The sequence below is a fragment of the Mugil cephalus genome, chromosome 6 (assembly GCF_022458985.1).
Source record: "Mugil cephalus isolate CIBA_MC_2020 chromosome 6, CIBA_Mcephalus_1.1, whole genome shotgun sequence".
Lineage (NCBI taxonomy): Eukaryota > Metazoa > Chordata > Actinopteri > Mugiliformes > Mugilidae > Mugil > Mugil cephalus.
In genome coordinates, this window is record NC_061775.1 from 23070054 (window position 1) to 23085071 (window position 15018).

Sequence of the window (15018 nt, forward strand, 5' to 3'; positions counted from 1 at the left end):
AGAATTAAAAGTGGATACATTAAAAGATAATCATGGATAAAGTTGTTATATATATCATAGCGATTTTATACAGGAAGTATTTTGAGTGGACATGGGGACATTACAGGAATGTTAAACTATTCGTGTCTCCATTCTGGGTGAGAGCAGACACTTACGTTAGTCTAAATATGTGGCAAAATCAACAACAAATTCCATCTACTGTTGTTTTTTTATGCAAAAAAATAGTCAAAGAAACAGACATTAAGCAGGAATAGTGGAGACAAGGTAGTATTCATAATATAGAGTCACAATCTTAATCAATAACTGGACATTTTTACTTCATTTTGCAGCTGTATCTGATAAAGTAAGATAAAGATAAAGTGCTAATGATGATTTTTAGATCATATCTATACCTGGGGCTGTCACAGTGTCTGACTGAAGAGGAGACTCCGCCTCCACACGTCCTGCTGCACTCCTCCCAGGGTGACCACAAACCCCATCCTCCGTCCACACCTTCTGGACGGGTCCCGTAGGCAACGCACACCCTCTTGTAGCACCACTGCAGCGCGCACACACAGAGACGATTCAGCCAGAGGACTTTCGTCCAGGACATTCACCCCATCTTTCAGCCAAACAACTCTCCGCTCTGACGTTTAAAAAAAAGTAAAATGTTTACCCCTTTCTCGATGGTGTTGGTCTGACAGATGGTTCCTTCTGCAGCGGGAATGCTGCTGGTGATGCAACGGTTGCTCTTGCTCATGCACCAAAGTTCGCTGCAGACTTCCTGTGTGAGAGGAAGAGTGGAGAGGAATGAGAGGAGAGTAAAAAAAAAAAGTGATAAAGACACCCCGTCACAGTGTTTTTCACATATCATCACTTCGGAGAGCAGAGACACTCCCCTCACTCTGCAGCGATGCCTGTAACACATGTTTTATTGTGTACACATGCTCAGACCACATAGTATCGATAATAATGAGTCTATAAAGCGTTTTTCTGTTCCAGATGTGCCTTCACTCTGAGCCTGGCCCCCGTAAAACTTGACCAGGCAATAAAGTGGATGCTATATGGTGAAGGTAAAAGAGTTTTTTATTTTTTTTTGTCAGGAGTGAGAGGTGGATTTTAGCCTGGAGACATTTGAAATGAAAGTGGGAGACAACGGGTGCAGTGAATAGATCCAATAAAGTTGGAAAACGCAATCTAAAGAAAAGTGTGTGTTACTATTCGAAGCTGAAACAGGAACTTCTTTACTTCCATGTGCAATAACACCTTGTTTCTTATTCTGACAGTTTTTTCGTTCGTTATGTTTTATTTCATTTGATGTTTTTTGTCTATTTTCAACCCAATGCGATTTAGCCTTTTTTTACATTTGCTATCATTTAAAAAAATCACTCGAGAAACGTTCTTTCTGGTTGTTATTTATCACAGAATCACACTACACCCATCGCAAAGCGACGTGATCCCTCTTTGCTTGGAAATATAATGTCGTAAAGAATCACAAATTCACAATGAGAACAATTTAGAGACTTGAAATGGCAGCTAGCGTCCTCTAGAACAGCTAAATATTTATTCAACAAAAGGACAGGGTTAAGTAAACAACACTGTGTGCCACAAAAAAAAAAAAATTCTAGTCAGTGTAAAACAGACTGCTGATTTCTAGTAAACTGACTCTAAATGCTATAATCTAAAATTAAAACTGTAACCGTCCACTCACCGCGTATTTACATTGTCGAGATCTGACGCCGTATTGGAAGCGGCACTGTTCGTCTGCGTCGTAGGCCTGACCTGGCGCTGTGGTGGGGTACACAAACTCCTGCTTCGGGGGGACGTTGTTCAGACAGGAGCCCATACCTGAGCTAAATCCCACCAAACAGATTTCAGACAATAAGAGACGTACAACAAGTGGAAATCAAATCTTCATCAAATTATTTGAGGCGTCGCAGAAATCAGACTCACTCCAGGAAGCTGGTGATGTAATCCCGGCTACAGGTGGACCAGATGAACGGGTTAGTCTTCATGGTGATGTGGTCGGCCATCAGCTTGGCGGTCTCCTGGCTGCGCGGCCCGCAGGCGTTCCCCATGCCGTCGTGGTTCATCCCGAACCTAAAGCCCGAGATGATACAGTGACAACACTTTGAGGAACTGGAAATAATCCCAACATGAGCAGCGGCGATGCAGAAATATAAAATAAAATAAAAACATTGAATAAAAATTAACTTAGCCAAAAAAAACAACAATATATACAATTTAGAAAGATAAAAACTGGAAATTGGAAATTTTAACAAATAGAACTGTAGCTGCAAAAGTAAAATGTTTTAAAACATGCAATTGTTTTTCAAAATTTTTTAAATTGAATATTTTACATAGATCAGATCAAAAATGTTCAGGCCAAGGAACCGAAACTGAGGGAACCTACCATTTGTTCTATATTAAACTCGGCCTAGAGTATTTTTAAAATATACATTATTATTATCATTTTGTTACGTTATTCAAATAATATACAGGTTTAAATATTCATTTTCTTTTATTTCAAAACGTGCAACTGTCGTAAACATAAACGTACCTGAATTTGTTCGGGGGAAATAAAAAAAAAATATATAAAAATGTCTAATCAACCAAAGTCTTTGCGACCCCCCTGTAGTACTTCCTCGGACCCTCTAGGGGTCACGGACCCCCTGTTGAAGACTTTAGATTAATCGATTAAAAAAAAAAAAGTCAAGTTTATATCATTTCAGAATATGATGATGAAGACGTGAAATTAGATTAAATAATTAAATAACACTGATTAACAAAAGTCTAAAAGATTATTACATGTTTACGCTCGTCCATCTTTAACATAACACGGTGAGAAGATACGACATGTTATTAGAGGTGCGTTTCGTGCCTCACTCTCTTCTCTGAACACTCATGAAAGACAGCGATAAGTCTCCCAGTAGCTGCATTTGAGTCTGAACCATAAACGTTCTGAAAAAGCTCCCTGTCCCCCAGCGGTCTCTCCTTCCCGTCTCATCTTTTCATGTGGGTCCGCTCCACCGCAAACAGGCCTGCATTTAATCTAACACTGCTCTGTGATGTCAAAACTATTCCTGTGACAATTAAATCAGCCGAGGCCGCGGAAACAGATTGGATATGCACACACACAAAACAATTAACACGGCCCTGTTGACAAGACAGATTCAGAGCCTGGGTGTTTAAAAGCCACCTGTGCTCGCCGTGAGTAAAGCTGATGGATCCACCATCTGTCTCAATACGTCTAAATGCTGTTTACACGCACAACTGAATGAGACGGTTACTGAGCAAGGCGGATACAACAGTAACTCCTCCTGGTATCAGAACACCAGCTGATATAATCGCTGGTCATTAAGTGATAAAAATTATCTAAACCAGACACATGAGTAAACAAAGTTTCAGCCTCATCTGGAGGAGCCAGATGTATGAAACAGATGTTCCAGGTGTTGTACACATGCAACTAAATCCACTGTGACTGAATGAAAATATACAGCCATTAACACGTTCGCAATCTCAGCTGACTCTGAGTGTCTCATGGTGTTGGTTATTGCATGAACTCCCTCCGGAGACGTTCTACGCAGGATTAGTTTTACCTGAAGGACATCATGTGATTCAGAAACAACTATGTCTGTGTTTCACGTGGCGCATTCTCACGGGATAAGAAAAAACTCTGTTTTACTCATATTTACTATCATAGCTACGTCTGTGCTGCTTTCTGCTTCCCTCCACTGCACGTCAGAGGACTTATTACACTTTTTTTCTAGTTACTTTGCTGATTCTAATGGATAAATTAGAAAAAAATATGTTTTTAAAAATAAAATACGATGAGACGACTGATCCCTGGGAAGATATCACGAACGCCCCATCAGTATTTAGATCATAACTCAAGCCCCTTTCACATTGAGCGAGTATACCTGGCATTTTATCAGCTCGGCTCGGCTTCAACCCACCAATTTACACGATGACGTTGATGTACGTTCCCGTCACATTCTGATTTTATCATTAAATGGCCTGTCAGAAAACAGCGTCATTTTAAAAGCTCCAAGGCTGTGAGCAGCTCAAAAACAGGGCAAAGCTTTGGTTTACTCCCATAAGAGACCAGAGATTTATGTCCATTTTTTTTTAAATCAAACAAATCAAATGTGTTGTTCCGCGATCGTTAATGGAAGTGCACAGGTGAATTAGCCCTATTCACGTTGGGGAAATTGCACCAATCAGGGAATGCATGTGCAACTTTGTTTATATAGAACTCTGCATCTGAGAGAACAGAAGTTTCGGCAGCAGATATCAGGCACTGTGAGTTATTCAAATATCAGCAGCCTGTTGAAAGAGCAGGGCTTGGACCGGTCCATTCTTCAGGTCGCGTTGTACTGTACTTAAATGTGTAAATATGACGCTGTCGACGCGATGACGTGAGGAAATAAAAGCAGGCTCACAGTGGGAAGTCAGACCCTGGAATGTGAAAGCACACCAAAGGTGGGTCGACCCGGTATCAGTGACGCCTGGACTGTCTCCCACTCCCTGGATCTCTGCCCTTTCTTCTTGTTACCTTTTTGCTAGCGTCACCTGTGTGTCAGACCTGGAGTCTCATGGCCTTTTGTTTCAATGGAGACTCTACAAGACCTTTCATCGATTTACATATAAAGACATTCCCCTTTCTTTTGTTCACAGCAGCAACTCCATATCCCTACCCCTTTCCTTTCTTGCATCAGTATAAATGCAGCACATTTCCAATGTTCTGCACCAGTAAACCAATAAAACACTACAGAAAAACTCTGAAAACTTTTTTCTTCAACACCGCTGAACATTACTGCTTCATTTAATGATTTCATCCAAATGCATGAATGGGTCCTGACTTTGCACCCTGACATCTGTCCAATCTTTTGATTTTATAGCACATCCTTCATAATTATTAAGTGACAGAGGCAGAAAAAAGCTGCAAATCAAACAAAAAACGCAAATCTCAGAGATGCGGATTCGCACTGACCAACACAAATAAGAGCGTACTTAAGAGAAGAATGTGACATACACGTTGAGGAACAACGAGATGTCCGGGAAATAAAAAAATAAATCTGTCTCCGTATGTGTGCGACTCACGTATGTCCGATCTCATGGGCGATAGTGAAGGCCGTCCCCAGGCCGATGTCCTCATTGATGCTGCAGCTCCTCTCTGGCTCACACATCCCTCCGACTGGAGCCAGACCTGTCAAACACAAACACAAATAAAGCATATTAATATAAAATCAGTGTACAATGAAGAAAACAAATGGACTTAATCTCAAAATCGGACCCTAAAGTCTGGGAAACTGAGAAACACTGGGATTTGAATGTAGAAATATCATTTCAACAGGTTCTAATGAGATGAGCTCACTTTGGTTTTAATTGGGGATAAATTGTTATAAATAAAATACATCAATATAAGTTACATGGTGGTGGATTGTGTAAATGCATTGAACATAAGCTCTTTTTTGCCAATGCTGTTGGGACAAAAGGTTATTTTTGGTAAATAAAGACATCGTAGCTGCTTTGTGCTCCAAAAAAATTATAGTAATGGGCTTTACGGATACAATAAGTACAATAATACGAGACGAGCTAGCTCCATCCATAGCACTAATAACATTTTAATGTTCTATTTGTTTCACTCAACATTGCAACCCTCAAGCTGGGTCATAACATGCAGTTCCTCAGGTATAGGGCATCCATGCACGTATATTTAAATAGAAACAGGGCGTTGGATGCCTGTTGCCTCACTGGATTATATTACACTGGGTTAACAGTCCTGATCTAGGGCAAGAAGAATAAGATCGCAGAGGGGTGCGTTATGTTAGAGGTGCGGTTTTTGAATTACCGTAATTCACAGCGGTTTGCGCCATTGACAAAATTTAAAGTGTGGCTGAACACTGGTAACTTGTGCTTTTGTCTGAAAGACCTTCATGACATCTCAAGGGTTTAACTAACTTCATTTTTACTCTCTTCCTGGGTCTCCCCAGTCTTGCGTTACCCCCCAACCTGCAGCCGACAGCAGCGGTGTGACATCATTACCGTAATGGCAGCTTTTCTTTCCAGAAAGCGCAACTTCCCGGTAATTCAAATACTGTAAGTTTTTTTTTTTTTTAATGTTTAGGTCTTAAAGGGTTAATTATCTTGTGTTTAACGTGATCAACATATATTATTTTAGCTCTCTTGTTGCTCTCCACTTCATCCTGTGGTCCTTACACTGGGTCCCACCACATTTTCAGGGACAAAGTCTAAAAAGTGACCGGGGACGAGCTAATCGCTTTGTATGTGGACAGGGTTTAAGGTGGTGGCTGTGATGGTTAAAGGTAAATTGTCCGTGCACAGTGTGTTAATTCATTCAAGAAGCAAACACATACATCTCTTACTGGAGGCATACATTACATTTGCTTGCGTTAATGCGTGAGGTGAACGTTACCTAGGGTTTCACAGGGCTTGTTTTTTTGGATGCAGATGTCGTACCTGCAGAAGAAGAGGAAAACCATAAATGAGGCTGTTTAACACTTTACAATAAATCATCAAACAAACACGCAGCGTATTCACAGACGCTGACAGACACGTCTTATGGACGGACTGTGGGCAGTAGTGATAGAAGACACACGCGTTTTTAAAAGGGAACAATAGCAGGAAATAATTGACGGTCAGTGTGGTGTCCTCTGTTTGGACAGCTTCCATTTCCTGTTTGATGAATCCACTCGCACAAACTGTTCTCACAAAACCACATCCCCCAAAAAGTAATTTATCTGTCTCTCTGTCTGCTCTATTTGACTGCTGACCTTGTGTAGCTTGAACCAAATTCTGTTAGAGAGAAGAGGAGTATTTGGGAAACACTGCCCAGCCACATTGCATTCAGATGACCCAAACACGGTTGTGTTGTTCTGTGTTGAGCATTCCTCAGTGAACAGCATCAGTGTTTTATCTGTTAAATATGCATGTTGTTTCTGTTTTCCTGCAGCGGTATCAGAAAACAGAGAGAGGCAGCTTTGCTTTAATTCTGGCCTGCTTTAGCATTCATCCATTTTCTCTATGCCTCTTTCTCCTATAGATAAATTGAATGAGACATTTTTTTCTTAACGTTTTCTCGTCCAGATGCTGAGCTGTGCACAGGGGCCCCTGCTATTTTGTCACCCCCAGACAGGACAAGATACAGCCCAACTCTCCTGGACTTGGCTTAAACACAACCCATGAGGAAAGGGGCTGGGAATGTAAGAATTCAGCTCGGAGGAAACTCTGCTTTAACCCTTTAAATGACCAGGGAAACAAACTAAACACATTATTTTGCCACAGAGATAGTTCTGTTTAGGTCAGGTTTCATGTTTCTGACCTGGTGATGAGCACAGCAGTGTCGTGGTGAGCGATGCCGTTGTCCGGTATGGCGTTCCCGTAGCTGCTCCGGTGCTGGATGGTTTTCTGCCACTTACAGAAGCTGTCTAAAGACTTCCCTGCATGGTGGTTGATCTCTAAGGTTGGCTGTTGGAGACAAAAGAGAGAAAACACTGATTCTAAGGCAAATTGGAATAATTAAAATTGAGCATTTCCATCTTAAAATGGTCCAGTCCAACTGAAAACCGACCAGCAGGCTAGCAGTTAGCTACCAACTAGCCACAAAGAAGAAGACACCAACCAACTAGCCTAGCCAACACAGTAGGCAGTATGCAGCACATCAACAAAGAGGATATTCCAACAGTCACATGATAGATCAACAATGTTTTGTATCCCGGCCTTAGTTTTTGTATATGTTGCATTGATTTGGCGTCTACAGTGCTGCTTAAAAGTTGCATGCCTCAAAATTTTCTACATTTAAGATAAAAAATTCCTAAAAAAAATCAGCAGAAGTTCCTGAAAGTAGACAAAGAGAACCCAGTCAAACATAAGACAGAAATATTACACATGTGAAAATGAGCCCCCTTCATGGCCTACGTCACAGTGATGTCACGACCTTAGCTGGAGGCAAAACAGGAGGGCAGCTTGAGTGAACACTGTCATTGTCAACCATGAAGATGTTGTCTTGTTGTATTTTTTAGTGAAGTGAGACAACACACACTTTATATCATAGCATCAGTTTCAGCCTGGATAACATTATTGGTTAGACTGATTCGTGACTGAAACTACGTTAAGTCATTCATTGTTGAGGGGATTCTTATTACATGTTAATGCTAATGCTAACTGCTATGTAACGCAACATTAGTTGTACGTTTCAGGGATTTCCAAGCAGAAGTTGCATTTACTACCCTCCACACATACTTCTTCTAATATCTTTGTTGGAGAGGCTTCACTTGATAAAGACAGACCAGACCTCGTCACCTCTGTGTCCTCCTTTGGACAAATCGTCCATCCAGTAAGTGAGAGTGTAGGGGTCGGTGAATATAGTCCCATCAGTCAGAGACTAATTTTTAAAATAACACTCACGGTCTCGGGGAGTGAGTGTATTAGTATATTCTTTAAAATATATGTTTACCTCGTACATTCTTCCCAAAACAGTCCATTGAAATATGCTAATGGTTGTTTAAAGGCTAAAGTGTTGGAGATGTTTTGCCTCCAGTTAAGCCCCGCCCCTCAAAAAACGTCACATTGTTTACAAACTGCAAAAGTGTTTATATTACATATCCATGGGATGGGGTGCAAAAGTAAGTTCACCTCTAAGGTTAAAAGAAACTGGCAATAAGCTGCACAAGAAGGTTCACTGACTGTTGCAACCTCACATTTATAAACAAATGATTAAATGCACAAGTATAATATTTCTGTTTAATGTGTTTCATTGATGTGTTTGTCTAACTTCAGCACATGTGTGAAAGTAGTTTTTTATGCTGAAATGTAAAAAACTCTGAGCACGAGCTTTCTATCTGCACTGTATTCCACCACAGTATGTTAGTCTTTCCATCCCGTGAAAACTACGTATCTCTGCACCTTCACAGTATTATGAGGCTGCAGAGAGGAGACGGAGAGGAGGCCGTGCTCTGCCGGCCACAGCTGGCGAGAACTCGTAACCCAGGAATGCATGTGGTGACATAACTAGTAATTGTCTCATCCCACAGTCCCTCATTTCTGGGCCCACCGCCGGCCTCATTTTCCTCTCCAGGGGCAGCTTGCCTTTTTTCAGACCTGGAAAGCGGCAGCAGAACCGCTCACGGAGACTCCTCTCAATCCCGTCCCGACCTCAACCTCAACAGGCCGCGGAGTAAGAATAACAACACTAATACTGGCCACCGCTAATGATCCTAACATTTACTTCTTCACTCTGTCAGATAACAAACACATCCGAGCGGTAAATCACGGGGCTAACTTTGAAAGTGTATGAATCATAAATGTTCCCTAATAAGACAGCTATAGAAAAAAAAACCTCAAAGCCACAGTGTAATGCCAGTTTAATTCAGTATGATTCATCTGTCAAAGAGCAAGGAGGTTAGCGTTACGACGGAGCTGGCTGCACCGTCTCACCACAAACTGTTAATAGCCGGTTAATAAGGTCATTTACTAGGTAGTCAGATGGTTCAGTCGTCTCCAGAGCTATGCTGGTAAGGTCATGCACCTTTTATGAGCTGCCTTGTGGTCAAATGTGGATTCTCATTCTGTGTCCTTTCTGACCTCTAATCACTCGCCCACATCATGCACGCAAACCCGAGTCCGCAGTCATGGTGGTGGATTCGTGTGCCAGGCTCCACTGGACCGGGGGCGGTTGCAGCTGAGTGTAAAGCGGCATGGATGAAAGTCAGCACCTCCAAGTCCAAATCCATCGCAGAAAATGGTGGACTGCTCCCTCTCCAAGTCGGAAGGTTATTTTACGCCCCAAGTGAACAGGTGGTTTGGTGCAGCAGCTGCTATGAGACAAAGCTTTTGATTCACCAGTCAGTCTACTGCGTAGCAATCCTTCCTCACCTATGGTCGTGAAATGTGGAAAGCATGGCAGCAAAGAAACGACTGAAAACGACTCAATAGTTGCAGCTGCCCTGGGGCAGACTGATGGAAACATCGCTGCCAATTACCAAACATCACTCATTCTGAATCATGCACCAGGGGGCAAGGTGGGTTAAGTGTCTTGACCAAGGACACAACAACAGACCAAGGAGAGGGTGGAATCGAACCAACCAACCACTCGGTTATTGGATGACCAGAACTTATCCAAAAAGAAACATTAACAGACGCTAGTTATGCGAGTTTCTGATGGGAACACCCACAGATGTTCCTATTGGAGCCCGAACATGTACTTTAGAACGGAAGAAGCTACTTGGATTAAACCTCTTCAAGAGCCTCTACAAATTCAGCTGCCTTTCTTTAGTGTTTCCGTAAGAGGACTGAACTCAGCCTCAGAGATATGATTAGGAGCTCGAACATTTGGAGTACATCATTGCTTCATCCCTTTGGTTTAAAATGGGGTGAGTTGACGTGGTTATCTGGTAAGGATGAATCCTGGCTCCTTGGAGAGTAGACCCAGGATTTGTTAACCTGGGCAGATCTTAGGATGCATCAAGAGGAACTAGGGAACCATGATTAACTTGTTGTCGTTATGATAAACCTCAGATATGTGGATAGAGAGAAGTTTAAGATACTATCATACTAGTATAACTAGGGTTACGAGTTTAAGCTGATTCAGGTCAATAGGAGGAGGAACCTTGGTGACATTAATGTGTAATATTTATTCTTAAATCAAAGTATTGGATAAATAGTTTCTTAGCCATTGAATAGTTTAGTCACTATTATGACAGAAACTCATTAGGATTCATATTCTGGAAACGACGAGTGTTTTTAACAATCTTTCATAACAGTTTATCTGATAGTTGTTTTACTATATTACTGTATAAAGTCCACAGGGCGTCGAGTGTAATCACGTTATAGACCAGACCATGAGGAATCTGGTAAATACATATGGTCATATGGTGTCATATGGTGTTCTCTTGTACCTTTAATCCAGCACATATGGGTTTTTGCATCTCCTCCAGTGAAGCTGATTTAGACGCTGATGTAAAACACATCAAAACCGCTGATGTAAAACACATCAGTGCCTAAATCTAACTTTGAGACTTTCTACACCCTGAGACGTGCGTCATAGCGGCGGTCAGAGAGGTCACTGTTCGCCACAGTCACGAGCAGGACAGTCACAAAGCCGCTCTGTCTGACAGGTACAGAACTCCTCTCATTCCCAAACTTTTCCTCCTTTCCTCAATCATCTCTCGCTTCCTTTCCTTCTCACATCCTCTCGTTCCTGTCATTACAGCAGCAGCCATTCACAAGAGCCACTTAAGAGTCCGTCGGGAATAGTCGGGGTGGGGAGTGTGGGGGGGGGAGACACTAAAGCCAATAATTTGACACAAATAAGGAGCTCATAGATGCTGGTCAGGGAGGACTTTGACAGAGTCTGGACGGAGAGGAAATGAGAACAAGCTGAAGGAGACGGGAGACAGGAGGGCTGTTACGGTACGTAATACAGTAGCTGCCAGAGTTAATTTACCTGGTCTTCCATGAGCAGGATGAGCCGCGTCACCACAATGTTGACTGCATTCCCCAGGCTAGAATCCTGGAACAGTTTGGCAACCTGACCTCCAGGGAAACAAGAAAAGACCAGTCTTAAAAACGGCTGATAGATAGATAGATAGATAGATAGATAGATAGATAGATAGATAGATAGATAGATAGATAGATAGATAGATAGATAGATAGATAGATAGATCATCCCTTTTAAGTAGGAACCAAACTATGTGTAGGCAGGTGTGGTGAGCGAGCACCTGAGCACCACTCAGGTCGGGAATGCCCCAAGGTTCTATACTTGACCCTCTTCTGTTTCCCCTATAATTAAATCTGATGACAGTTGAATGTATTTGCCACTTAAACAAGCTGATAACGCTGCAGAACTCTGCAAAACATCTTCTAGAGTGCTTTGCAGACATCAAGGCATGGCTGGCCATGGATTTTCTGCACCTAAATGACAATAAAACTGAGGTCATGCTGTTTGAGCCTAGTGGTGCAGATAGATAGATAGATAAAAGGTAAAAATATATATAGAAAAACAGTACGTCATAACAGTACGTATAAAAGTACGTCACATATACAATATGTGTGTGTATGCATGTGTGTGTTTTATACATACTTTTATGTGTAAAAATGTAGAATAAAGACATAAGTACTTATATAAAAGAATACAAGAATATATCTATCTGCAGTATGGAAGGAAATTAAAATATACGGTGACATAAAATGTGCAAAGATTACAACAATATAACGGGATTTGTAAGTGTAACTACATGATATATACAATGTGTAACAATAATAAATTTGGAATGGGCATAACATATTGTGCGTGAGTGTTTGTAGGTAAATATGTCTGATATAAAGAGTTATATACAAACATATAGAGGTACGTATATGGGTGTACAGATATGAAACTATGCAAGATATATATAAGTTATGAAATATTTAATCCCGCACAGTCAGGATTTGGAAAACACAGTGAGACGTTGCAGAATCAAATACATCAGTGCAAAGGAGCAGTTTGTGCAACATAGGTCTAAGTGCAGGGCAAACCAGAGAGGGCTAAGTGGGGGCATTGTGAGCTAAAACAGACTAGTCTGACAGTACCAGTGGTTATTAGACTCAAAGGACCAAAAGGGATAAAAACTACTACCACTGCAGCTGCACTCAGACACTTGTCATTACTGGTGTCTGGTGTAATTTTCTCCGTTTTGCTTCACACCACTAAAAAGACACTTCTAGTTTTTCTGATTATGTAACTCTCCAGATGCAACCAACTTTGTCTGCTAACCAGCCCCTCATTAAATACATTCCTAACATGCGTGTGCACACATTTTAAAGTGATTAACAATGTGCGAAAAGATCCACATTGACAGAAATAGTGCAGGCGATGACATGCAACCGAAGCTTGGTCAGACTAAAATAGAGGCCTCCTCTTGGACAAATAAACATTATTCATGCAGCTAAACCCGTCTAATTATTTTCAATTTAACGAGATTCGTTGACAAATAAAAGTTTTAACAAGGTTATATCTGACTAATCTTCCTTGAAGAAGCAGTGAAACACATTTTTGTTCCATTCAACACTTCTTTAATCTCAAAGATTTTCACTCCAGGCTGTTCCCTTGTTTTGTGTGATGCCAGTTAACCAGACCACAACTGGCTGATGGATGGTGGCTAAAAGCTTAGAAGAGTTGATCTGCACAAAAACAAAATGTCTTTGTTTTGTTTGTTGTATTCTACTGTGAAACTTGGCATGAAAAGAAAAAGAAGAAAGAGACGTTCTAGGAAGAGAAAGTTTAATCCATTGTGCACGTACATCTTTTGTGTTGTGAAACTTACAATATTCATGACGGCCAGGATGTACTGCTCGATGTCCCTGCGACCGTGGTAACCCACCATCATCTTGTCCGCCACCACTAGCGTCTCCACGTAGCGCTCCCGGCTAACTGAGCGCTTGAGAGGCAGCTGGCCGCGGCCGACGTGATGAGGAGGCGTCTTCAGAGTCCGCTGCCACCATGATGCACCTTTCATTGGCTTCTCATCTGACGGAGAGCACATATATTAATATTCAGAGCCAAAAAAAAAAAAAAAAGAAACTGCTGAGCACACTTAACATAACTATAGCGCAAGATTAAAGCCAGATGTTGCATATAACTTTTTTTTTTTTTAACTTTTATTTGTCAGAAGATGTTTTTTCAAACATATTTTTGCATTTTCAGCAACGCCCTGCTGCACAGACTCGGTCACGCCTAATCACAACTGGGACCTCAGACACAACCGCAGTCCTCTGGCTGGGGCGCAAATGTTTACTCCTCCAGTCTAGACCGTACTGTTGCCTCTAAAAAAAAAAAAAATAAAAAGACCAGAATATCTCCCCTCTCACCGATGACTCCACAGGACTGGCCCTTGTACTGATGACGGAGCGACGACCGCTTGTAAACCACATGGGGGCGCCCCTCTGCTCTCTCCCCCTTCTCCGTCTTGGTTTGGTTATCTGGTGAGACAAGGGGTTCAATCAGGTACTCCTCTCCCCCTGCAACAATCACCCCCTGCTGCAGAGAGACAGATTTGAAGAGTAGAATAGAACAGAATGAAATAAAATGCATCATGACGTTAAATTAATTTTTAGTTCTAAATGAGCATTATTAAAAAAAAAATACAATCATTGAGAAAAATATTGAAGTTTAACATCAGTTAAGAATTCACTTATGCAGTAATATTTTATTTATCCCATTACTCTCATTACTCTTGAGAAATATTCCAATTTAGGTCTATTATGAAAATATTCTCTTTATCATATTCTCAGCTACACAATAAGCTCCTTTGCATAAAGACAAACATAAATGTGAAATAATAAACCAATATTAGTCAGTATATGTCCATATGAGAGTATCCAACAGCGTTTCTAGTGAAATAATGACTGTAGGAGCCAATTAGCTCTCATCACTCAAAAGTAGAAACCAAACTAAGTGTGGACAACTGCTGCCTTTTGTTTGTTGTCGTTGTGAGCTGCACCGATATTGGCTCAAATCGGACATGTTGAGCCAAATACAAAAAAAATAAATAAATACACGGAGTGTTTAACTGCACCCGTTTGTCTCGGATTTTGATTCAGCAAACAATTTGCGGTCCTGTCTTAGATTGGTTTAGGTGCTACCTCTCTGCCACTGAGTCTCATACAGCACCTCTCAGATTGGGAGTGCCCCAAGGCTCTATACTTGACCCTCTTGTGTTTTCCCTCTGCTTACATTCCCCTGGATCAATTCTCCGGTATTGCATTCAATTTTTACGCTGATGACTGTCAAATATATTTGCCACTTAAACAAACTGATAATTACTCTGTAAAACAGTTGTTGGAGTGCTTTGCAGAAATCACTTTTTCTGCACCTAAATGACAATAAAACATCCAAGGTTGATGCTGATCTGGAGCATTGCATTCAATATTAAACTATCCCTTATCCCTTTACTAAAATATGTTGGATTGATGTTAATATGTTTTTAAATTGTCTAATCAACCCTATGCTTTAAATCAACATTTGACAGAGGCAGCAAC

At 41.2% G+C, this 15018-nt stretch overlaps 1 protein-coding gene across 1 annotated transcript in view; it reads right to left on the minus strand.

Annotated features, from left to right (window-relative positions):
- The window catches only part of adamts10 (ADAM metallopeptidase with thrombospondin type 1 motif, 10), a 60746-nt gene that overhangs the window by 25358 nt on the left and 20370 nt on the right, over positions 1–15018 (minus strand). Inside the window, exons 5-14 of the mRNA XM_047587873.1 lie at positions 13849–14017; positions 13305–13507; positions 11447–11530; positions 7325–7470; positions 6419–6462; positions 5083–5188; positions 1933–2079; positions 1691–1832; positions 656–763; positions 393–538 (exon numbers count right to left, since the gene is read on the minus strand). Of these exons, the coding sequence (XP_047443829.1) occupies positions 393–538; positions 656–763; positions 1691–1832; positions 1933–2079; positions 5083–5188; positions 6419–6462; positions 7325–7470; positions 11447–11530; positions 13305–13507; positions 13849–14017 (1295 nt within the window). The remainder of the gene's footprint in view (positions 1–392; positions 539–655; positions 764–1690; positions 1833–1932; positions 2080–5082; positions 5189–6418; positions 6463–7324; positions 7471–11446; positions 11531–13304; positions 13508–13848; positions 14018–15018) is intronic.